Source organism: Nipponia nippon, unplaced genomic scaffold (genome assembly GCF_047370975.1).
Source record: "Nipponia nippon isolate SJK-2023a ecotype South Korea unplaced genomic scaffold, ASM4737097v1 scaffold_3, whole genome shotgun sequence".
Taxonomy (NCBI): Eukaryota; Metazoa; Chordata; class Aves; order Pelecaniformes; family Threskiornithidae; genus Nipponia; species Nipponia nippon.
Window position 1 is genome coordinate 114,343,864 of NW_028262347.1, and position 26,275 is coordinate 114,370,138.

The 26,275-nt window shown below is 41.7% G+C and overlaps 1 protein-coding gene across 1 annotated transcript in view; it reads right to left on the reverse strand.

The window, feature by feature from the left end:
- SORCS1 (sortilin related VPS10 domain containing receptor 1) overlaps positions 1–26,275 on the reverse strand; it is a 309,525-nt gene that overhangs the window by 5,192 nt on the left and 278,058 nt on the right. The window contains exons 19-24 of the mRNA XM_087766088.1: positions 23,549–23,735; positions 18,658–18,791; positions 16,590–16,713; positions 15,467–15,579; positions 12,218–12,349; positions 652–751 (exon numbers count right to left, since the gene is read on the reverse strand). Of these exons, the coding sequence (XP_087622214.1) occupies positions 652–751; positions 12,218–12,349; positions 15,467–15,579; positions 16,590–16,713; positions 18,658–18,791; positions 23,549–23,735 (790 nt within the window). The remainder of the gene's footprint in view (positions 1–651; positions 752–12,217; positions 12,350–15,466; positions 15,580–16,589; positions 16,714–18,657; positions 18,792–23,548; positions 23,736–26,275) is intronic.

The window sequence follows — 26,275 nt, forward strand, 5'->3', positions numbered from 1 at the left end:
ATTTGTCCATCCCATGTCTTGTAACAGTTAAATAGGGCCTGTGCTGTGAAATGAGGGTTTAGCATGCAGAATACACAGAGATGCATATAATTAAATATCAGGACTTTGGAGATGGTTCATTTTGAGATAGGATTAGTTAAAGTCCAGACTGCCTAATCTTGTGTGTGTGCATATGTAAATTGATTCTAGTCTTTCAGACAGCTGAAAAACTTCTGAACTTCAGTTGCTTTGAATGTTCGCTAACTCTAGAATATCTGAATATATCCAACGCTAGCTGGTAACCTTTGCACTGTGTGATCCAGGCTGAATACACCATGGTGCTGCTTAGCTGTTGAATATTTCAAAGACAGCCAAGAAGTATACATTTCTACTGCTAGTTATACTGCATTTCCACCAACAACAGCAAATTCTTGCACATAAGTAAACAAAAGGATAAGCTGTAAATGCAAATGCCACTATATCTTTTTGTCATGATAAAGAAAGGGGAGGTGGAGCAAGCATTCTAATGTCTGCCTATACACTGAGTTGTTATTGTGACATAAAAATAAGAAGCGTGTAAAATACAGCTGATAGCACACTACCACCATCAAGGAATATACTGCCTGCTGTGCTATAGAGCAATGACAGTGTGCACAGAAAGAGGATACTGACCTGCTGTTAAATGGGCAGCATGGACAAGGATTCGAACCCCTGGCTTCAGTTCAAAATGGATCAGGTTTTGGTTCAGTTTCTGGATCAGTGTTTCTGAAATCTGGAAAAAAGGAGAAAATACGAAATGCATTTGTTTCTTGATCATTGGTTTAGATTGCCAATAGCTGGGTAGGAAATGGAGCTGTGTGCCAAGCAAAGATTTTGCAGAGGCCCCAGACCTTCTGAGTACAATCTCCTATCACGTTATAAAGAGAGGGTCTGTGGCAGCTGAACACTTCTACCAGTACTATGTCCAGAGTGGCTTGTGTATGGTTAGCAATGGCTGATATCAACAAGTTGCCCTGTCACACCTCTCTAGGAGCAGCCCAGCAGCAAAAGGGAATTGAGCCCCAAAAGAACTTTACACCCACATGTCTGCAGGATCAGCTAGCAACAGCACATCAGTGAACTCTGTTTACTACTCAAGCAAAGAGAAGCATTTCAATTGTTAACACTCATTCGCTCATAACAAATAACATCTTGCTCATTGAGTGGCCAGCTCTATGATCTTAGAGCATGCTCATAACACGTGACATACCTGAATCAAAATGAATAGTTTAAGTCCTTACCCCAGGTTGCACTGGAATTTCAAGTCCTAAAACCAAATTTCATTTCATGTAGCTCTGAGTTTCAAGCCAGCTGCTCCCTGACCCTTAAGTACATACAAGAGCCAGCTCGAATCTGAAAGTGTTTACTGACTACAGTGTGGCTTAAACAAAATGCAAGTTCCATCTATTGTTATGGGTTACACACAGAGAGAACATGCTCTTATATTCTCTCTTTCATGGGAGAGACATTCCACAGAGCTTTTAGATCACTAGATTATCTTGCCATAACTCTGATGACAACAATAGAGCTCTAGCAGAAATGAAGCAGGCTATTCCTCCGTAAAGGACACAACAGAAAAGATGAGCATTTGCTGAGATAAGACCCCATGAAATCTGTATTTGTACAGTGAAGAAGCCAAGCTTTGGTCCAATCTGTTGGTAAACATTCCTTTTTTTAAGTCAGTTTGTCACAATATGTACAGAGCCACTTTCTCCATATCACTCTTAATTATATCCAAGAAGTTCCAGGCATGTTGCCATTAAAAGCAAAAATCCAGATAGATTAATCAAGGCATAGAAGCCTATAGACATAGTGTTGATTGATAGTTTGTTGTGTCTTTTGTATGTTCATTTGCTGGATATTTCATGTATGTTTATTAGGGAGAGGTGGTTGGGAAACTGCAAAAAAACACCCCCACCCCACAACTCTTAATATGCAGTTGCAGAGAACATTGTGTTTTTATAGCCATACCAAGATCAAGAAAAATCGTATTCTAGGGCTCACCACTTAATTTAATTCATTTTAAATAAATCCTTATTCCTTCTTGAAGATTAATGAAAAATTGTTAGAAAAAAGAACATTCCAATAATTTTTACACCATCTTTTTCATGTTCTTCATTTTTGTCTGGTTGAGTTATTTCAGTAAATGCTACCCAGATATGATTAGATGTTCCTTGGCTATCATTCATCACAGTGTGAGATTTATCTGCCTTTTTTATTTTTTTAACATTCTTAATGGCTCTTTCAATACTCTTGGCTTGTACACTTCATTTCTGGCTGCTGATCACTTGAATAGGTGCCTTTGGTCCAATATCAATTTGGCAATAACTCTTACAGGCATTTTATTTATATTTTTTAATATATCTCTTTAAAGTTTACAATTTTTTCATGGGTGCCAGAATGAGCAGTAAATATATTTCTTTCAATAGCAAGAAAAAATACCACCTGCTTACAAAGAGCCATCTGCTGAGCTCAGAGCAGCAGGGATGGTGACACAAAGATGTGCAGTACATGGAGAAAGCCTGGGAAGCAAATTATATCCCTCTTTAAGAATCTGAGCATATTAATAACCAAGATTGACGACTATAAAGAGCGCTTCACCTCTAAAAGTGGAGCAACAGATGCAGATAGATATGCTGTAAACCAGGGACATTAATGGCTCATAGTAATAATGGGAAAAATATAATCCTGGCCATTTCCAGTCCCAAACATGACCTAACGACTCTCCTCCATACTCCTGCAGGATTTATCTTCCTTTGTGCTCTGAGATTCTGATGCTCCTGGGGCAGCTGAGCCTATGAAAAAAAGCAACCACAAGACAGTAAACTGAAGAAAAGAGCCAACCACATTGTGTCATTCCTCTTCAACACGTTGTGACAGCCGCACAAAATGGTCAGGGAAACAGTAGAGGTAAAAACCATACACGATGCTTTCTATACCAAAAGAGGCTTAATGTGATGTAAAACTGAGAATGCAGCTAGAAATTCTTGCTATCTAGTATAGGAGAATGATTTCATCAAGGATTTGGGCAAGAAATGGAAGAATAGGAGAACCTTGAGAAAGTCAGCATGAGAAGTGACCAGAGACTTTGGCACCACTGACATGAAGGAACACTGAGATCTCACCTGGCCTGCCTGAGGACTCCTGCAGCACAGAGTGAAGAGGGCAAAACAACAGCACCGGCAGGAACATTACAGCTGAGAGGTGCCATGGCAGCCTCCCAGCAGGAAAGCTGAATGTGTCAGAGAAAGCTCAACAAATACTCTTGTCTGGCAAGCCAATGAAAAGGAATAATAGGAAGGGGAGAGGCAATAAGAGTGAAGTAGTAAGAAAAATGAAGAAAGGGAGAGAGGAACAGTCACAACTGAAGTTTATTATTATTGTATTGCATTGTTATCTGATCATGAATGAGGACCTCATTGTACTACATCCCGTCCAGATGCAACTCAGAAAAAAATACTTTGTGCCTCAAACCACCAGTATCTCAGCAGAAGCTTGAAGTAGTCATCACTGTTCCAGGACTATATGCACAGCATCAAAACAGGCAGTAACTGTTCATGCTGCTCAGAGTATACAGTATATTTCCTTGGCTCAGTTAATTATATGCTCTCCCACTGGCTTTTTGGGTGCAGCTTTTTTGCCTGGGTCTTTATGGAATCTGAACAAGTCAAAAAACGAATAACAGCCTGAGACCTTCAAAAGTGCCAGAAGTTCTTGTGAGAATCAGACATCTGCCTTCCTCAGGCAGCTCTGGAGATTGCTGACACACACTTCTGAGGGAAGAACAGATGCATTCAGACATGTTTTTAAGGCATTTGCTTGTTTGGTACAATATTTTCATTTCTCTCTGCATTGAAAGTTAGATTCTCTTTGAAACAGTCATATAGGCAGTATAGAAACAGGGAGAAAAATGCATTTCTGTACTTCAAAAATTTTCTAAAATACAAACCATATATAATGGTTAGTTGATGAGGGGAAGGCTGTGGATGTTGCCTACTTGGACTTTAGTAAGGCCTTTGACACTGTCTCCCACAGCATTCTCCTGGAGGAGCTGGCTCCACACGGCTTGGATAAGTGCACTCTGCGCTGGCTTAAAAACTGGCTAGATGGCCGAGCCCAGAGAGTGGTGGTCAATGGAGTCAAATCCAGTTGGCAGCCGGTCACGAGTGGTGTTCCCCAGGGCTCAGTGTTGGGGCTGGTCCTGTTCCATATCTTCCTTGATGATCTGGATGAGGGGATTGAGTGCACCCTCAGGAAGTTTGCAGATGACACCAAGTTGGGTGGAAGTGTCGATCTGCTGGAGGGTAGGAAGGCCCTGCAGAGGGACCTGGACAGGCTGGATCGCTGGGCCGCGGCCAGCTGTATGAGATTCAACAAAGCTAAGTGCCAGGTCCAGCACTTGGGTCACAACAACCCCATGCAACGCTACAGGCTGGGGGAGGAGTGGCTGGAGAGCTGCCTGGCAGAAAAGGACCTTGAGGTGGTGGTTGACAGCTGCCTGAACATGAGCCAGCAGTGTGCTCAGGTGGCCAAGAGGGCCAATGGCATCCTGGCTTGTATCAAGAATAGTGTGGCCAGCAGGAGCAGGGAGGTGATAGTGGCCCTGTACTCGGCATTGGTGAGGCCGCACCTCGAGTACTGTGTTGTGTTGGGCCCCTCACTACAAGAAGGACATTGAGGTGCTGGAGCATGTCCAAAGAAGGGCAACGAGGTTGGTGAAGGGTCTAGAGCACAAGTCTTAAGAGGAGCGGCTGAGGGAGCTGGGGTTGTTTAGCCTGGAGAAGAGGAGGCTGAGGGGAGACCTTATTGCTCTCTACAACTACCTGAAAGGAGGTTGTAGCGAGGTGGGGGTCGGTCTCTTCTCCCTAGTAACAAGTGATAGGATGAGAAGAAATGGCCTCAAGCTGCGCCAGCGGAAGTTTAGGTTGGATATTAGGAAAATCTTCTTCCCTGAAAGGGTAGTGAGGCACTGGAACAGGCTGCCCAGGGAAGTGGTTGAGTCTCCATCCCTGGAGGTATTTAAAAGACGGGTAGACGTGGTGCTTGAGGACATGGTTTAGTGGTGGACTTGGCAGTGCTAGGTTAATGGTTGGACTCGATGCTCTTAACGGTCTTTTCCAACCTTAACGATTCTATGATTCTATGATAAACATCCGTATCTGAGGTCAACAAGCTGGTTACACACAGCTAAAGGGCCAAACTCACACTGGGATTGGACGCTGCTCTCCAAAGTTGGATCTGATGATGTTTCTGGTCCTCACATGGTCCCAAGGGGATCTGTGAACCACAGATCTCTCAGGACACTCACTCTGAGACTGAAGAAGCGTCTCTTCTGCCTTTCTTATTCTATCAAGTCTATTTCTAGCTCAGTGGATGACAGGTTATCAGATTTCAACCTAGGAGTGGCTGTGACTCTCATATAATTTGTTTACTATGTTAATAAAGTGTCTTTGAATAAATCTCCACACAATGGCTGATCTCACAGTCACTGAGGTAATGAAAAGGTTTCAATGGGAAACATTTTGGGTCTCGTGCCTCCCTGTACTTCTGCATTCAAAGTGGTAGCAAGGATGCATTTTTGTTTAAAAAGCTGATAAGGAAACATCAAAGTACTTTGGCCTGTTTCATAAATAGATATGCAAGTCTAACTGAACAGCTAGACCTTCAGCTGCAGAACAGGTTGGCCTCAGGCCTGTCCCTGTTCCTCTCTCAGTCCTGGAGATGCAAATAACTCAGATGAGGACAAAACTTCTTAGAATAGCAACCTCCTAATTTATAGTCTTCAAGAGTCTCCCTTGTGAAAATAATTAGCTTTCAGAATTAGTTTTGGTCCTTAACTGAGCCTCATTGACTTTATCTGCTTCATTTGCAGAATTAAGCATGATGTGTAAAAATAATTCAGTAATAGAAACCATTCTTCATGTATCATTTTTCATCAAAGGACACATAATGAATAATAATAACAGACAATTTGTGAAGGAAAAAAAGAGATTCCAATTTAAAAATGTGACAAAACAAAAATTAATTTGGCTTCTCTTAGCATTTTGTCAGAATTAGGACTGTGAAAGAACCATGTGCACCAAGAAACAGAATTATCACTCAGATGGGCATTTTTCCTTACTTTTATTGAATTTTGAAACCTCTGGTGTAAATTGGTTTAGACTAATTGAATGTGATTCAACTGTGCCAGTATGTACTAGCTAAGAATGTAGATAATTTTATAGATACTGTGTAAGGATCTCAACTAATGAGTGCTACACTTCAATTCATTGAGTAAATCAATAAACAACTAAGGAACGAATTATGCACATTGATTGGTAAGAAGCAACTTGAACCAGCATACAAAAGTGAATCAGGAGTCAGGGCAAATGTGGATTACCTTAAATTGTGCCACTTGCCCTGAATAACCTTGGTTACTTCACATGAGGCCTCTAAAGCTTGCTTGCCTTTGCACTGAAAAGAGCATAATCACTGACTTACAGGGTCCAGCAGGAATTTCTTGAGATCTTTTAATGAAAGATGCTAAATTCAAGCTGCCATTAGTATCCAGAGATACCATGAGAGCACAAGGCTGAGGACATTCCTGTGGTTACTCTGAGAACAGAACTGGACAGCCGATATGAAACCAGACAGAACCTGGACATAAAAGCCAGGATCCCCTTTAGATGAACAAAGGTGACCAGAAGGAGTCTTAAGAATCAAGGGCTGCTCTGTACACTGAGGAAAAAATGAGAAGGCGATAGTCACATGGCAGGAGTTAACTCAAAGATATTAAGACAAGATATATAGACAGCCTTTTCTACAGCACACAAGCAGCTGATCAAGAAAAGGTGCCTAAGGAAAAAAGCCCTTGGTACAAGGTCTCCTAGTTCATATTATTCCATTCTCTCCCCACCTGCCTTTACTTCTTAAATACTGGCCCAACCTTCCCTAAGCACCCAGTGGAAGACTTGGTCTGCACACAAAGGTACAGATGTTAAAAAAATCTCTCCTAGTAAACACAAGATGATTCACCCCTCTTCCTGGAATTGAATTTCCATGACTGATTGGCACCATTTTCTGTAAGATTTGAAGGTGTTCACTGTCATGATCTTGGTGCTAAAATATTTTGGTGATGGGCACATCTGAAATACATCAGAGGAAAGAATAGCAGTGAAAGTAAATATGCTAAAACACTAAAGCTTAGGAGGGTGGATGAAAAAAAACATATAAAAATGACAGAAGCTCCATCAACTACAATGAAGCAGAAGCAGAACTAAATCTGCTTTAAGGAACAAATCCTAAGACATATACACATACAGGCTTCCTGAATGCCACTCTCTACAGTGTTAAATTTACCAGAGGTATTTCATCTCCTCAGTTCATCACTGCCCATTTGATATTCAGTCATCCATGTCATTTCCCATCTCTTTGGCTGGATACAGATACTGGCCCCAGCTGCCACATGTTGAGCACGGTTGGCTACCAACCAGCTGGTGTTGCCATTTGCCAAAGACTCCATCATGCTTGCTACATTGCTGATAGCTCTTTTCAGAGAAAAGATTAACGGCCTCAAATGTCATTAACTAGTTGCTTCTACATCTATTTTGCATTCTGCTTTTATGGTTATTTTGAATAGGCCAGGTAAAAGCAGGCAAATGTAAAACTAAAGGGAAACACATGAAAACACTGAAACCTTCACTTGATATGAAAACATCACTTTAGAATTTTCATGTATCTTCTGCTTACATCTCATTTGACTAACAGGAGACACATTTGCTATGTTTGACAAAAAGCCTCCACTAGCAAACAATGTGGAGAGAAGATAATTTGTGAAATGCATAAATAAAAAGATAACCCTTCAGAATCTTCCTATAGAGTAAAACCATACACTGAAATAATTTGAGTAATCATATCTGTGTATTTGTATCACTGCCCTCTACTGAGTTGTAAGTAGAATACCTTCCTACCACACATTCATTTTGAATTGGATTAATGTTAAAAATTACTCAAAAATTACTTGAAATGCTACTAATTAGAGGTTTGCCCTTCACTGAAGAGAAAGAATTCGGTGCTTTTGAAGCGGCAGATCCGAATTCTGTAATCATCATATTCACCAAGCCCGTCCATAAAGATGGTGTAACAACTGCATGCCAGCCCAAGTGGCCAATGGCAATTCTGGGTGGCTGTTTGAAAGATTTGGGATATTCTAGTGGTGTTGCAGTGACAACGTGCAAATCAAACAGCAGCGTTTCACAACTGCCAATTATTTCTACATTTTTAAGCAGGTTGGTAGTCTGTCCTCAGTTACGGTGAAAGGAAGCAGGGGAACCAAGTGACCCAATTGAAAAAAAAAAGCAAAGTCACAGCATTCTGGTCATAAACACAAGATTTTTTGAATATGCAAAATGTTTTGGGATTCTGTGGGATGAAAAGACCTTTTGATTTTTCTGAAGCTGTGAAGAATAAGTTTACACTGACTACAGAAAGTGGAGTGGATCAAGTAGTCTGAGGTCCTCAAAAATTCTGTATTTATGTATTAGGTGGAATTGTCCCATGCTGCACATTGAGAAAATTTCCCCAGCCTCATACATAGCGGCTTTTTTCACCTTTCAAGAACAGTTAAACTTTTTAAAAGGTACTTTAGTGGAAATATCAGGAATGCAGAGTTCACATTTCTAAATGTGATCTGCAACAGATATGACAATAATTGGTACTGTCTGTACACAAAAAAATAATTTGGGGCACTTCAATGAGAGTGGTACATCAGCTCAAGGAGAAAGTGACATCTACCATCTAACCACAGTCTCAACAAGAGCGTAACACACAAATGTACCACCCTAATGGAAAATTGCATGGCCTAGGACAACTTCCATAGTCCCACTATTACTGTACCCAACAATTCATGGTTTACTGTGTTTAGACTCATAAAATATGAGTGGCACAGAGTAGGCTTTGACAAATAGGAAACTAAGACCTAGATTTGCAATGGACAGTGGACATCTAGCTGCCTCTGAAGTCAATAGGAATTATATACCGAGAGACCCAAAGGTTGCTTAAAAAGCCAGATGATTATGTACTAGATAAAACCAGACCAGCTTAATCTGCCTCAAGGGGAAACAGCAAGAAAGTAAGCCCCCCACGGTCATTAAATACGTATCAGATTTACTGGTGAATGCAAAAGTCCATGAAACCACATATACCCATGGCAGAATAATGATCTAGCTCAGGTGATGAAATACAGTTTGGTTAAGCAAGTTGCCCAAAAACTTCACAGGTGCTCTGTGATACACGTGGCCTGAAGAAACTTCAGGAGTTTCATGTGAGGAGACGTAGTTTGAATTCGCTCTTCAGCTACTGTTTCTATCACTTTTCCCTTCTTCCCACTCCATCGGCTGTCCTTAGCCTTGCTTGTTCTAGCTAACAAAAGTTAGCATGCACCACCTGCATGATTTACATGACTTCCCCCTTTCAAATCCAGGTTGGATGAGCAGAACATTGGGACCACAGAGTGTCTCTTGCCTCTGTTCTGGTACCTGGCATGTAAATATGGTGGGTTCAGGGCTGCATCACCACGTGTGTCATATGACTGCAAGTACACATGCTGACTTTAGGGGGCTCTAATAAGAGGGGAAGAGAAGGAGGGGGCTATAGCACACTTCATTCTCCTGGTAATTCTGTGCCTACAGTGTGCATGGTGGGTTTCATGCCCTTCTGTGGTGTTTCACTCAGTTTCACCAACTTTTGATTTTGAGAATGAGTCAGGTTTTCCCTCCCTTGGGTACTGAAACAAGGGCTTTTGCAGAACAGAAACATTAATTTCTGTAACTCCTCTCAATCTGATCTATTCTGACTGCAAGTTTTCCAGGGACAGAAACTATTTGTCACTGTGTCTCTGGACAGGCTCACCACAAGTCTCAGGTTTGGAGAGTAGCTTTCACATATGATATGACACCATGAAAAAAGAAACCTATATAACTAAGTGCTTCCTTAAGAAACCTTATTCCATTGCAGTGTTTGTGCAAACTATTTCCATTTTGTTCCTGTATACTTTGACGTTTCTCTTCCAAATTAGAAAAAATCATCCAGAACTATAACTCCTTTGGGTGTGCACCTGCAAACACACAAACTCACGTACATCCCTTTGAATAGCTTGTTGCTTGCTCATGAACACAAAACAGATTTCTGTTCCTACCAGAAAAGAACACTATACATCATGAAGTACCTAAGAAGCAACTTAAGCTGTCATCAGCAGAAACATCTGCTCCCAGTACTCATCCCAGTGACTTCAGGCACAGGGAGAAGCTGTTAAATGGGCTCTGAAACACTTCAGGAAAGGAATAGTGAAGGATTACAGGCCAAATAGATGACGAAACAGGAACAGTATCAGAATATGCTTCAGAGCTGAGGGCAGAGACATCGTTTGGGGCCCTCTTTAGGCAGTTCCCACTGAACACAATGCCATTTTCTACTGGAGTAACTAAGAAGGGGAATGCAGTGCCCGCAGACTAGTAAGAAAAACATTCTGATTGTCCTCATGGGAGCAGGAGAGATACTTCTCCACAAGAAACAGCTGGCTGCAAATGGCAAATAGTTTCTCTCTCTTCAAAGGTTACCGTTTGGACCCTGCAGGATGCCAGAGAAGTTGTTGGTGTCCCACTGAAAATGACATTTCTTCTTGTCCATAAAACGGGTCATGAGAGCACTGCCAGGGCTTCCTTTCTCCACAGTCACAGAGACTCCATTTTTACAGAGGGAAAAAAGAAAGGGACAAAGAGAGGGAGTAATTGGCAAAATACAATAAGCTGCTGAGTGCTGGAGAGGAGCTGGGTCAGATGTAAATTTGAAAGTTTATGGACTGGCTTTCTTGCCAATTTGTGGTGGAGGAAAGGAGAAGGGAGATGAAGGAGAAAAGGGAGGAAAGGTTTTGCAGCGCAGTAAATCTCTATCTTTTTTGTTTATTACATGGGTGGTGAAAATTGCAGAGGAAAGTCATTTGTCAAAAAAAGATGATGGCTAAGGATGCTGAGCAAGGGAAAGCTTAAGAATACGGGAGACGTAGTGGTTTGAGGCCCACAGTTAAGTTAACAAGGCTTTAGACCACTGCAAGACGCAATTGTGACAGCCAATAACAGGTCAGGCAGATGAAAAGGCTATTAGAAAATAATACAAGAAGGGGAAGATACTGTTGATACATGCACTGATGGGAAGACTTCACTCATTCACAAACTGAGGGACAAATCCAAAGAGAAATGCTAAAACCCTTGTGCCATCCAGTGGAACAGCAGGCATCCAGTAATGCCAAGGATTTCACCATAGCACTGAGGCTGATACTTGTGAGCTCGTGACACCCTCTACCCCAATGCTCATATAGCCCATACCAACATGGGATATGTCTGCTTGAGCTATGGACATGCTGTATGGGGTGGCAGAGGTACAGTGGTGCTTCACTCAGGGCTAGTTATCTTTGCCCCTGGAATCTGAGGCAATAAGCTGAGAGATATTTCAGGACTTTTGCCCAGCACAGTATTTTATCTTTTAGTCACAATCATGCTAAGCCCACCTGGTGGGCAGGACCTTTTGGGTCTGCAGGGAGATATAGTCCTCCAGTTATGACCTGCTTCAGCCTTGCACAGAGAAAACAATCCATAGTGGCTGAACCTCACCGCCAGCATCATGAAGAGGGCAGGCAGACAATCCAACCCCATCCCTGTGCCTTAAAGTAATGAAGTTCTGATCTGCCCAGGTCTACCACCCAGCTCTGTCCTCCAGTGCTTTCTAGACTCATGACAGCCTCATAAACTGCCTTATAAGGATACTCCATGTTGGCAGGAATCATCCCCTAGATCCTTCCTGCTTTCTTCCTACTTCCATGAAGTAGAACAGAACTTCAAAGGGAAAGACAGGACATCATACAAATTTATGCCAATTTACCATTACTGAGGGAACCCAAATGGGAGTCTCCACTCCTAAATACAGCTCCAAAGCCTGTTTCCAGTGTTTAGGAGAAAAACAAAACAAAACAAACAAAACACCAAAAAAAAAAACCCCCAAAAAAACAAACAAAGAGGCTGTAGCATGTACCACAGTCATTGTTTAGACCCCAGTGAATCAGATGCATTTGTACCACCATTACTTGTTCTAACCTGTCTTGGAAATCCCATATATATATATACACAAATGCATAAACATACACTTCTCAAAGCAATGGACACAATACCTGCTCTAGGTCTGCTGCTGTTCTTTTATTTTCTCCTGTGGCATCTTGATACGGTAAAACGAAGAGTTCAGCAGATGTGGGCAGACCGGGGAGCACTGCGACCAGAATATGCTTGCTTGAAATACCTGTTGCCTGATACATAGACAATTAATGGACAGATAAACAGTGGGGACAGCACTGACTGGTGACAGCTTCTTTGCTAAGGCATCACAGTACTCATACAAATTATGTAGGGTGTATCTGGTACAACAGGGAGAATCTTGTAAAATCCACTGCAGGTAAAAAGTCAGAGACTAATAATTTCCTGATCTAAGCTATTTTATCATGTTCTCCAGTAAAATATGCAGGGTTCTAGGGCAACAATGGTAATCAGACGTGCTAAAAAGAGGTCCTAAATAACAGTTGCACATGGTACGATTTACTTTGTGTAAATTTATCTATGTTAAAGTTACCTGACTATCCCAAGTTAGTCCCTGAGGTTCTTCATTTAGTCAATGGTAAGAAGCCGCATGTTAAAGGGCAAGGTATGTGGGCAGAATTGCACTCTAGAGGTGTGATTAGCCAAAACATCTTAAAAGCCATGTGGAAACTCAGGGAGAGAGAAGATGATGAATCAAGTTAGAATCCCAAAAGCCAAACAAATTCTTATAGTTCACTTCCTGGGCCAATTCCACAAGCTAATGAAGAGCTTTTTTTTTTTTTTTTTCTTTAGGTCTTAAAGATTGTATTAATCTGCAAATTTTTATTTTTTTGTCTTGTTGGCTGAAAATCTTAAGCAACCAGTTTAAACTCAAATCCCCCTTCAACACAAATTACCTAAAATTCAGAAAAAAGTACCTCACAGGCATCACTACCAGGGTCATCTCTGGTCATTGGTTTCAACTGCAGTTACCATGACATTACACAATCAGATTGTGGAGTTATTCTCCAGAAAAGGAGCTAGTTTGGCCTTCAGGAAGTTTTGTGAGACAAAAGAAGGTGAAACATAGTTTGCTGAATCTTCTTCCATTGCATCTTTGTGTTGTGGATTATCCAGCAAATGCATTTAAATCTCAAGGTTTTGATTTAAATCTTAAGTTTCCAAGTGCTTAATTTAGTAGGTCACTTTTAAAGGAAAAAAGAAGTGCCCTCAGATATAAGGGCAGACCACAGCAGCTGGATGCAGCACAGAGATACCCCTGCAGTCAGGACTTGCAACCATCTCAGACATTAATTGGACCTAAAACTCGTGAATTCTTCTCCCTTGTAGTTCAGGAGCAAAGACTTGGAGCAGCTGTTCATTGAAGGAAATGATGGACAGAGGAAAAGGAGTCAGCGAAACTGCTTACATATGACCATTACCTGAGCAAATTCTGTGGCTGTCGCATGTGTGACTGCTGACAGCCCAGGGAATACCCTGTGGAACTACAAAAAGGGAACCCTTCCCCTCCACTGCATGCCAAGGAAAAGCGCGTGGTTTTGTGGCTGTTGTTTTTTTTAATGTGGATTTAGAAAAAAAACTATAACAATATAAAGGTCTGATATATTATTTCTAAGTACTCTGTGGAGTCAGGGCTTGCATTATTTGTGCTTGCCTAACAGGTTGTTCTAAGATGTCAAGAAAAAGACACAGTATTACCAGTTAATGGAAAATCTTCATTTCCTGAGGCTGGGAATGATTTTTTTTTTGTCTGGAAGCTTTTGGCTGATCTACTCAGTTCATTCTTGTCTTCATCAAAAGCGGGAGACTTGACTCAGAAAGTCAATGATGTGAGCAAATAATTATGATCATAATATAAAATAGGGGATATTTTGTGATTATCCCTACTTACAAAGAAGATCAGATTTTAGTAGAGAACTATAATTTCTTATGCAGAATTTTTATCCAAGTCTATGGTACTCTGTAATGAGAATGTAATACTTTAATAAAAGTTCATAAAAATTCTATAGCACAGCTATAATTTCCTATTGAATTATTTAGTTGTTCAACTCATTTTTATACAGTTTACTTAATTGCTGGAAGAAATCTATTGGTTTTATCTTTAATTTTTACAGGAACTTCTCAGAAAGGCTTGTTTAAGGTGAATCATTTAGCTATATAAAGAGGGATAATTAGCTATCAATTTTTTTTTTTTTTTTTTACTCAAACAACAAAAAGACTCCTTGTGTTTTCACTGTTCTGCTTTTGGAATGTAGCCTTGGTGATGTAGTTTTATAATCCTTTTTTATGGCTTGATTTTGTTTTATTGAGTTGTTTATATTCTGAAAATTCATTCTGAAGACAAATGGGTCCTTGAATACTTGATACAGACATAAATAAGTCAGAAGAACAAGCTCCAGAAAAAATGTTCTTTTTTTTTTTTTTTCCTTTTCTCCTCTTTTCCTGTCTTTTGAGGAAATTGAAGAAAAAAATCTCAGAAACAACCCAGACAAATTTGTGTGCACCTGATTAGTTGTCAGTGTCTTTCCAGTCTTTTTGCACAGATAATGCTACAAATTAACATATAAGCTTGCTAATAACATCTACAAGCCTTGTATCCTTTCAAAATCTGAGTGTCTTTAAAAAAAAAAGGCAGAAACTCTGTTTCAAACACTATTTTTCTGCTGAGCTGAAAAACTCCAGCTGTCTCTTCTAACTTTTCATAGCCTCTCAGTTTGAAATCCAAATCTTCAACCACACAAGAATATTTTTATGACATTTTGTTCCAGAGTTAAAGAAGAAACTTGAGAGCTTCTCCATAGTGCTGATTGGAAAAACAGCATCCAATCCTGACCCATGAACCTCATGGTATGTGAAAGACATAAAGTACTTACTGTGGTGCTCTTCTCTGTAGTAAAAATTGTTTTCTTTTTGGTTTCCTAAGCTTCCTACAGCATATTTGTAATTCCATTAGAATAGCACTACTTTCCATTGCTGTGTAAGAACAGCAGTAAAAGAAGTAAGAATTGCTATGCAGTAGTAAAGACATTTGTACAGCTATAGGTAGGTATAAGTAATTTGTTTTCTATATGCCCTTTTCTCAGAAATATTCCACATAATTCACTGTCATTAAAAAGAATAAACTGAAGGCTGACTCTGAGCACCAGATTGTCATAGGATGGGATAATTTCACCTGTCTAATATAAGGATTCTGGCCTCAAACACTAGTCTAGCCTCCTTTTATAGTTGGTAGAAACAGATACACCTTGAGAGAACAGCTGATCCAGTCCTAATGTAGGCACAAAGCAGAAATTAGAACCATTGTAACACAGGTTATGCATATTGCTTACCTCCACCAGAGCTCTCTGGACTACTCTACTGATGTCCCTTCTCCACTCTGGGATATCTGGATTGAAGTCATCCAGGTTTGGAGAGAACGATAACCGCAGGGACTGAAATTGCTCTGCAGATACAATGACGTGGTGATGAGTAAAGACTGTGAAATGCCTTAGTGCCAAGCGAGTGGGCAGAATGTAGTGAAACCTGCTGCAGCTCATGTTTTGCTTAATCTATCTGCAGGTGATGCACAGACTGTTGGAGAGTCCAGCAGCGTGTCTGAGAGATTCACTGAGAGAGCTGGAGAATCTGAGAGATTCACAGTTCGAGTGTCACAGAACCGAAAAGGGTGATCAGTCCTTACTTCAACGGATGAATAGCACTGGAAAGGGAGCTGTGTTGGGAATGTAATTGAAATGCTACCTTAATCTTGTCTTCTGAAGCAGGCAAGCCCTGTGAAAGAAGCTGTGACTGTACTCCCATAGACATGCCCCAAACACTTGAAATCTTAACTGGAAGGAAACAGAGGTAAAGGTGGGGAGAGGACTAGCCTTGGAAAACATACTTCTTAATCTCTGTTGGTGTTAACAGAGATGCCCGCACTGATCACTAAGATCACGTGCTTAGTATAAACAGCTAAAACTGGGATTCCCAGTGGTTCTTAGACTACATCTACACTGTATGATATTTGTGTGCCCTAACTGCTTCGGAGGCCTGAGTACAATATCAAATCAGTACAGATTTCTGTACAGAACTGCAGCACACAGCATTGACTGATCTTTCAAGCTAAGCAGCTTTTGCATGAGTTAAGAGGCCTCTACTGGCCAAGAAAGGGGAAAAACAGCTCGCAAAACAACCTAACATTTTGACAATCATGTAGGATGAACAAATAGTAATAGAGCAGATGCAGAAGGCTCTGGGAAGGAGATCAATGTTCTACAATCATCTCAGTCTGGACTAATGTCAGCCAGTGGCCTTCGGAGATGTTATGCTGAACTGATAACACTGGAACGGAGCTTATAATCTCACTCAAAGCATCCATTCTGGAATAAAGACCTCATGTTGCTGCCAGCTAACCTGGCTCTCTAGCTCTTGACTATGAAGAATCCTATGTGAAACTAAGGGGGAAGAGCTCACCATACACAGCAATAGTCTTTGTATCCTGAAGAACGGTGTTTCCTGCTGAGACCTGAACGGTGATGGTGTTCATTCCTTCCACAGAAAATGTGAATGTGATGCTCCCTTCCAATGTGATCAGTGGCTGCAAATATATCAGAAAAGGATAAATGAAGTTAATTTGGCTGGAAAGGAAAAGCAAAAATGAGTTTGGCTGTTTAGCCTATTGGGATGGTTTGGGGAGTTTTCACAGCTTGGAAACTTAAGACACAGAAGGTGTCCTGTGACATGGAAGCCTATTTTCTGGAGAGGTCCCAGGGATCCAGATGGGGATGTCCTCCTGAAGCTCTATAATTTCCAAAGGAGCTAAGTTTTAAGATCCCAGTATTTCCTTCCCACTTAGCATGCTGGCTGCTCTGGATCCCATGTTAAAGTGTCCATCTTTGCTGCACTCCCCAGAGAGGCCCAGATCCTAATATGAGGCCATGCAAGACTCACTGCTCAGGTGTCACATTCCTTTCCCAGATCTAGTTGTCAGTGATTTATTTAAGGTCTCTCAAGGAGGTTTGTGACAGAATGAGGAGGCAAATCAAGATTTCTCAGTTGTTCTCCCATGTTACACTTAGACATGGAGATGTCATTTTTGGAAAGTGATGGTATTTAGAGAGGACGCAGATCCCCTCAGCTTGCTTCGCTATGCCAACCAGTTTAGCAATGAGTTGTGTCCCCTTTCAGCAGTCTCTGCTCTAACTTCTGTTTTTGCTTATTAATGAACTCTGTGTGAGATCTTCAAAGCACCCAGTATTAAGTCAAACTCTGTTCCCATTGTAGTCTGTAGTAAAACTCTCACTTCAATGAGAACAGAGTTAGACCAACTCTGATCACTTATGAGCTTAGCAGATCAGAGGGAAGGTTAAAAGGTGACAATCACAGCCTGTAAGTACCTCTAGGGGGAGATGATTTCTGATAGTACAGAGAGTTCTTTAATCTACACACAAAGGCATAACAAGATCCAACAGCTTGAAACCGAAGCTAGATAAATTCAGACTACAAACCTAGTGCATGTGTTTAATGCTCAGAATAATTAGCTGTGGGGAAATAGTTGGGGGAGAGGGTAAGAAAGAGAAGCAGTGAATTCTCCATCATCTGAGGGAAATTATTAACTTAAAACAACAACAACAAAAAGTCAAATTCTGCCTTAATCACAAAGAGTTAAATAAAGCAGAGAGTACTGATGAAACCCTCTGACCTGCATTATACAGAAGATAAGCATGTGTGGCTGAAGGTCTCTCTTGGCTCTACAAAATCCATGCAAATGTCTCCCCCCAGAAACTAATTAGGGTCTCTGGGTACTTCAGCCATGAAGATATGTAAAATAACAGTTATAATGCCTGTGCAGATTTACCAATACTGCGAGCATAGAGGCAGCAGAATGTTGCGCGTGCTGTTCTCATATCTGAGCAGAGCCCAGAGGCAGGGAGGTGTGTTGGGAACCATTTTATCCACCAGTAGCCCATGATTATAATAAAGTCTTCTTGCACATGTGGTTTAGCATAGAGTGTGGGGGCTCAGAATTGGGCTCAGCATATTTAAGGGGAGGCACAGAACTGATGGCAGTCTCTTCCCTTGTTAGTCACCAGAGACATGAGGTTTAAACACTAGGGCTATGTAAAGTCAGTTCCAGATATAAGAACAGCCTCAGTTTGAAAGGCTAGTTCCCTAAAAAAAACCCCAAACCCCCAAGTTTTTGTAGTTGTTATTGAAGAAGGGAGGGTGGGGAAAAACACACTAGAAACTCTTCCAGATTTTGGTCCACTACGTCCACCTTGGATGTAAATGCACAGAGAAAGCTATTGGCAATTTGCATGAAATGGCAATAAACCCTACACCTAAGTCACAGCAACAAACACAAAGCAGTTCCTACATTTCAATGTTGGCATGTCAAAGAACCATTAGTGTCTCAGTCTGGTTTATAATTTTCTTGCATGTATGACTATTTAGAAGCATTCCCAGATCCCTCTCTCCCTCCCTCCTCAGTCAGAGAGCTCCTCCAGGATTATTTTGATCTCAGTCCATAGGGAATACAAACCTCCGTGTTGTTCCCAAACCACCAGACATAAGTAAGTGTTCCCACTTGGCTTGGCCACAGTACTGCTGTAGCATTAACCTCCTTGTTCTTCGTGGTGACGAATGGTAGAGATAAGTGAACGTGTTCCAAGGGGCCTGCAGAGACAGAAGCAGCAGGTGAGTCCTCCTTCCATCTGAAATGTTAACCCAGGGGAGAAGGGAACTGAGGGGATATCCATTGGTTTAGGGGAGAGAAGTCCTCAAAATTAGTGGGGCATGACGGTTAATGTTTTGGCTTGGTGCCATTTCTAGAGAGGCAAGCTTAAATCTATTCCTCATAGAACAGGAGCTAGTCCTGTACCTGGAGCTGAAAAATTTGGACTCTCTACTGCATGAACATCATATACTCAGGGACATTATATACAACTTAAACAATAGGGGCAGAGCCCTGTTATGTGAATATGGCCTTTGCTGGGAAGACATAAGAATTTGCAGGACAAAAGGCTTCAGTGGACATGAAGCATCTCTGCTGATGCAAACTGCTATAATTTGGTGAACTTCAGCAGTGGTGTATCTATATCAGCTGAAACTCTGTCTGCAGCTATTCACTGACTGCCTTCATTTTAATGTTACCTTATATTCCCTCCTTTTCCTCAATAAACTCTTTTATTTCTTTAGTATAAACAGAACATAATTCATTCGACAAGTGACATTATGCCCAGGGTCACACATTTCCCATCTTCTGGAGACAGATGGGCCTTTGTTGTTACATCTTGTCTTACAGATTATTTTTTAAAATGTGTTCTGACTGTTCACTTAGAGAACAAAGCAATTGTCCGGAGAGTGACAAAGAAAGAAAAAGAAAGAAATCCCAGGTGACATGTGAACATGGGTTTCTTAAACAAATTAAGGCCACATCTACATGTCCTACATCTGCAAGCTCCCCAGTGATGAGAAGAGACCACTACTTGGGGGGATCGATTGCATTGTCCATATGGAGGTGAGATACATTGCTAGAGGATCTTACATATTTCATGAGAGGATTTTTCAGGACATATCCCATGCATATATCGCCACTTAGACCTTGTTTTTCACCCTAAAGGAACACCGCACATTTGGAGCAAGCACTCTGTACCCCTATACAGCACACATAGGCAGAGAGAGAGACGTGGAAAAATTCTCCCAAATCAGACTGTGTAAACAATGGCAGCATAAACAGTTCCTGACTTGTTACTGAAAGGCAGCTTTCTCTGGGATGTAGACACAGCTGCTGCTTAACTTGATGCGGCCCGATTAAGAGTTATCCATGATCAGACTAACGAAAGACTGCTATAGACCAGACCATGGCTTCCTTTTATAATCAGCAGTGAATGCTCTTCGTGAAAATTCACGAGAAGCCAGAATTTCACTCTTATGATTTTAATTGTATTCCCCTGCTCAGACACATTTCTGTGACCAGGCTGTGCCTGCTCTCAGAAAGACCCTGAGACCTGAAAAACAGCAGTTTCCCAGGCTAAATATTTTGCAGCTTTGGTATCCTTTGTGATATTTGCCAAATGCCCAATGTCAGCACAGCCCTCTAAAGGAATAAATTTCCTAACACCAGATGTGGTGACAGCAGTGACAATGGAGCCCATGTAAAGTCTAATACACTCCAACATAACTGCACAGCTGCTCTGAATACATCTCAAATGATCTTGAACTGCAGAGAGTGCCCAGCACCTCCTTGGACCTCCACCATGTGCTGGCTAGGAAAGAACATGAAAGAATGGCTCAAGCAAGCCAATTCTGCGTATTTCTCTGCACAGAGCTAATGGGTCAAAGCAGCTGAAATGCTGAACTATTATCTGGCCAGCAGATGGGGATAGCTCACTCTGGATAGGCCCTTAGTTTGGTAGGAGACCGCTTTCTCCCAGGGAAGTTTGAAGATAATTCAAGAGAATTAATTTCTGAGCTTCACGCAGGGCCGTGGAGACTACAGACCTTCACCTGCCCCTGGAAAAAAACTACAAGTCCCAGACAACAGAAACGGAGAAGCTTCTCAAAAGGTTCACTTAAGCAGGTGATGTTACTCTGAAGCATTCAGATGAATGCATAACTGACTCTTCAGCGGAGATTTTTGACCTGTCAGGACAGTTCAGAGACAGCCTGTTGGCTGGAGCAGCAGTTTATATACAATTTACTTTCCATACACCCTAAAACGCTCCTGCCTCACAATAACCTGCATTTCTGTATCACTGTACCAACTTCAGCAAAGGCACTGTCTCTACGCTGGCCCCACGGCTGCAGCAGGATGAGGAGGACGCCGGGTGGAGGCTTTACTCTCATCTTTGAGATCATAAGCACTGTGGTTCAGTGCCTGCCGTTTTCCCCTCAGCAAGGCTGCTGGCCACTGGTAGGGAAGGGTGTTGAAAGGCCCAGATCTGGCTGCACACACTCATGCAAATCAACCCTGTAACAAGGGTTCACCCAGTTAGTAGCCCTTCCTAAAACTGTCCAGATGTTCAGGTTGCACGCTGCTTTTCTACGGATCTTAGCAATATAGTGTGTGGGTCTATTGTAAGGACAGAACTTTTTACAAAACTGCCCAAAGGCCAAGCTCATACACCCCAAGCAGAATACTCAGCAGAGGGCTGAGTGGCAATGCAAGCATTTAAATAGGATTTAGAAGCATTTGTGGATCTGGGTGTTAGGCTCTGCAGGGGACTGGATTTACCGTACATCTCTGTCCTCAGCAAATCTATTGCTAGTCTGAGTGGCACCATGCTCGGTCTGCAACCTCTTTTGAAGTCCCTAATTCTTGTCATGTAGAGAAAGGTGAGACATATCCCTTAGAGATGTCACTTCTCCAGGGGGTCAGGCACGTATAATCCGTGTCTGGCTGCAATGATCACGCAGTATTTAAGTCCTATGCTGGCATTACCTACGCAATACACAGAAACATACGCTATCAGTTGCTAAGTCACATGAACATATCTGAATATTGTTTATTTCTTGTACTGCTTAAACAATCAAAATGGTTCTTAAGCCTTCAATGTCTCAAGAAAGTGGATTAAAACAGCTATAAAACAGAAAGCCACTATGAGTGAGAGTGAAGGCTGGACACCTGCCTTCTCCTTCCATTTTGTGGCTGTTGCATGAGAAAGCAGTTATTGCTTCACGTGGCCTCATTACTTTGCAGATAGGCTGAGGGCGTGCAATGGTCCCCATGGAATCGTCTCTTGTCAAACAGCGAACGATTACAAACCCTTCTCACACAAGGCTGTCGGAACCTCCTGCGAAATATCAACCACCAAAACACTTCTCTATTTTTTTCCAATGACCTTTACAAAGAGTAAAAGAAAAAAAAAAAAAGACCACGGCTCCTGTTGAGCTGACTTTCATAACCAGCAGCAGTGGGAGGGGAATTCCTGCATTCAGAGCCCACAGCAGCTCCCGTGATAATTACCCAAGCACACACAGGGAAGCAAACTAGACTATGACTCCAGAAGCGAAGAAATTACACAAAACTGTATATGCCTAAGTGTATATGTCTATTCTGAACACAGGCCCTTTTCTCTACCCTACTTAGGATGATGCTTAAATAACTAAAAAAAAAAAAAAAAAATCAGCAGCTCTCTAAAAGCTGAGAATTTACCTTGGTTCACCAGTGCCTCAGCACAGAAGTGATACAGGCTAAGCCCCCAAATCAAAATCCCGAGCTTCACAATAAACTAATTTATGAATACAGTTATTTTTGCAAGTTATTATGAGTTTTTCAAACATGAAGGATTATGTGACGTAAAAGTTTGCCACAGACCAGGATCTATCAGGTTAAGGAATCACAAATGGTACACTATGATCATGAACTGACGGTCTTTTTGAAGGGAGGCATCCAGGGAAATATTTGCTCCTGCTTCTCCAGCGTTCCCTCATAAACCTCCTGTCTCCCACAGCTATACCTCCCACTGCTCCCATCTGCTGATATGACGGTGCACCGTTAAAAAGCTGCCCTTTTCCCCTGAAGAGGCAGCTGTTTTCATGCTGTATGAAGTAACTCCAAAACTAGAGTTAAAGTGTATGGAAGGTGCTAAATTATCTAGACAATATGTGGAGTTAATTTGGTAGAGGGCAAGTGGTATTTCTGTAAGCATAACTTGTAAGTTTTGGAATTTCCTTTTTTTCAGTAAATCTGGCACAGAGGTGCACAGTTGAAAACATAAATAATTGACAAAAAAAATCCCACTCTATAAAGAAAACGATAGCCCCAAACAAAATCCATTAGAGATATTACAAAATTTCAGTAATAGGTTGACCCCTCGGGTTCATAACCATGTGCTAGAATAAATATGAAAGAACACATTGCTGGTTTTATGCAAGGACTTGAGATACATTTCAGTTGTAAATCAGAGACAGCTGAAGTATAAAAAGGTTAAAAAGAACCGCAGAAGAGCAATGTGAAAATATCTTTTCTTGTAATACTCTTTAACACCAAGATTTTGGTTCCTATGACAACAGAAAGACTGAAATGCACTGGTTTCCATCCCAGAGGTGGTTGTATTTCATTAGAGGGCAAAACACATGTACAAAGTAAAAGTCAAGGCTTTTAAAAGTGATTAAAGATCCTGGATGTCTTTGTTTTTCTAGAAGTGTAAACATGCTAATGAAAGTGCATTTCAGAAAAGGCTGGACACTCCTTTGAGGTGTCCCAAATTAGACTACCCAAAATTAGACCTGGAACACGATTTAAAAAGCAAATGTCACCATTGCCTGTGGCTCCTCTCAGTCTGGACTCCTCTGCTGGAGGACAGACAAACACTCATCATATCCCATCACTCTGCTGCCAGCCGCAAAGCCCCAAATGTCATCTCTAAGGGCAAGTAAGAATTTTTTAAAGAACGACAGAAGCTAAAGACAAGTATGAACATACATACACGTTACATGCAGGTAGAGGACAGCGTTGTCAGAACCCAGGCTGTTTTCCACCAGCACGGTCACTCGGAATATGCCCACGTTCTGGTAGATGTGCTTAATCCCATCTTCTGTCGAGCTGATATTGGCATACGACACAGCAATGCCATCTCCAAAATCCACCTGAATGAGGGATCTCTGGAGGTCTCCCTGTGGTGACAGAAAACAGAAAAGGTTGGTATAGACTCTGCTTTTCTTTTGAGAGACTGAATGAGTGGGGTGACCTAGACAAACCAGAGGATAGTCACAAGGTCTGATGTTACCAGAGGAAAGGTGGTCACTTCATCAGCTTGCTTAGTAGTCAGCAGAGAGAAAGTGACCCCTTCTCGAGGTTGACTCAGATGCACTGTGAAGAAGGTGTCCTCCAAGCAGTGTGCTGTAGCCCTGCTTTCCCAATCATCGGGGGACTAGGGGATCTTCTGGAAAATATGCTGGCTCCTTCCCCTGGGTTTCCTTATAGTGAAGAGCAGGGTTGTAGTGGGGAATGGTGCTCATCTCAGCAAGTGCTCAGGACATGGGTAGCTACTGAGATTGCCTCAGGAGCCTTTAGAACAACCCACACTGTGAGCTTTTGTATTTAAAACCATAAAAAGCAGAAAAATAAAACCGAGAAGTCCTCAGGGAAGGGACAACTATATCAAAGCAGTGGGGTGTCAAAAGAACTGCTTCAGCCTCACATGATAACGACAGCTTACAGCAGCTTATGACTTGCTCAGTGGCCTGATTTAAAATGAGCTGGATTTGTATTTATTTCAGAACAGCTACCAACACTACTGACACTAAGTGGGACCCTTTGTCCCTGTCTCAGAAGGGAAGGGCTAATGAATTGACAGAGCTGATTAAACTCTTCTCCTGCCTAGAGTAATCCCAGCAGAGTAGGTTTGTGGCATAACTGGCACTTTGTGACATTAGTCTACTGGGCTGCTAATCTAGCATGTTTCAGAATTGTTACAATAAATTACAATAAATACATAAAAATCACAGTTGGGAAACAAACAAGCAAACAAGCCAACCCCACCACAAACCAAAAGCCAAGGATATCAGGGATCTGTGTTCTCCATGCCAGAACAGGGATCCGCTAATGTGAAACAATCCTGAAACAGGTTTTAATCTTCTACTCCTGAAACTGAATTCCAGCCTGGTGCATGCAGCTTTGTCAAACTCTGTGTCAGAGTCACCCAGCCCAAAAAGGCTTTTAAAACCCAAAAGAGGGAAGTGATGTCATTTCCTCATTCTGCTTTACAAACAAAAAGCAATTTTTTTAGTTTTTTGGTTACAAGCCTGTTTAAAAGACATAAAAGTGAGTCATGCTTGCATACAAAAAAATTCATATAACCTATGTCACAGACGCTAGAAATATCTGTAAGATTTTTCTCATATCACAAGGCAGTGATATGCCTATGGTAAGGGCGATTTCTGACAGCTGAACAGTTACACAGCCTACACTGACCTGTATAACAACTGTGTCTGCTATAGATCCTCTCCCTTTCAGGTAAGATGCAGTACCTTGTCTTAACTTTAAGCATTCTTACTCCTTTTGAAAGTCCCCCTCGGTGGCTCTGCATGATGCTTATGCTGGGTATGTTCATGCTTGCTGGCTGTTGCCATGGAGCAGCCCACTCGACAGCCTGGCGCGCTGAAGCAGCTGCCATTGTCTGGAAGAACGCTGGTAAATTAATAGCTGAGGGCAGTTCATAAAATTGGCTGAAAGGACATTTAATTTACTTTGGTTTGGTTTCCTTTTCCTTTTTTTGTTTGATTGTTTGTTTTCCATTTCCCTTGAGAGAGAAACAGTCCTCTGGATGCCCAACTGGAATGAAAGGTGCCCATGTAAACAGTTGGCATCAGGCAGGTTACCACATCAGAAAGGGAAATGTGTGTGTGTGTGAGTATGGGAGGGAATTGTAACATAAGCTTTACATTCCTCATGTTCTCTCAGTCTTTTTATAACTTGTTGTGAAGGCAGAAATAGCGGAGGCTTGCCTGAATGGAACGTGAGAGGAACAGAACTATACCTGGGGATGGCAAGAGAGACAAATTTTCCCAGATGCTCTCCTTTTATAGGCTGAAGTTGTAGTCGTTACACTGCCCTGGCACCCTGCAGGAAGCTCCATTGCTTCCAAATGGATGAGACAAAAATAACTGTGTTGCTCTGTTCTGGAGGATCCCAGACTGAAGGTGTGGCAGGGGAAAGACATCCCTTGACAGAGGCACATGTCTGGGGATTCCTACAGATATCTCATCCTATTTCCCTTCTGCTGTCTTGAAGGTAACGACAGCAATTTCCTATTCTCCTCTTGAGAGCACCGGCGAGGGCAAAGGAACGCTGAGGTGCTGAGACATTACTGAGAAGGCCAACCTGAATATCCTTTTAGAAAGAAACACAGGGATCTTACATGTTAACTCAGCTCCAGGTCGCCCTTGGGTAGTTCTTAACTAAGTTTCTCTTATTAATTAACTTGGTAACATCTGGAGTTTTCAATGACATATTGTCAAACCTAAGAAAGGTGCTTGAGCAATGCAAACTACTAAGGCCTCCATTCAGCAAAGCTCTGAACAAATTCTCCATTGGATGCTTTACCAGAAGTTTAAGCACCTGATTATGCTCTTCTTTGAGACACAAATAGCTGAAGCAAGGGCTCCTACCTGTGTTACACAGAGGATCAAACTAGGGGGATCATGCCAGTCCT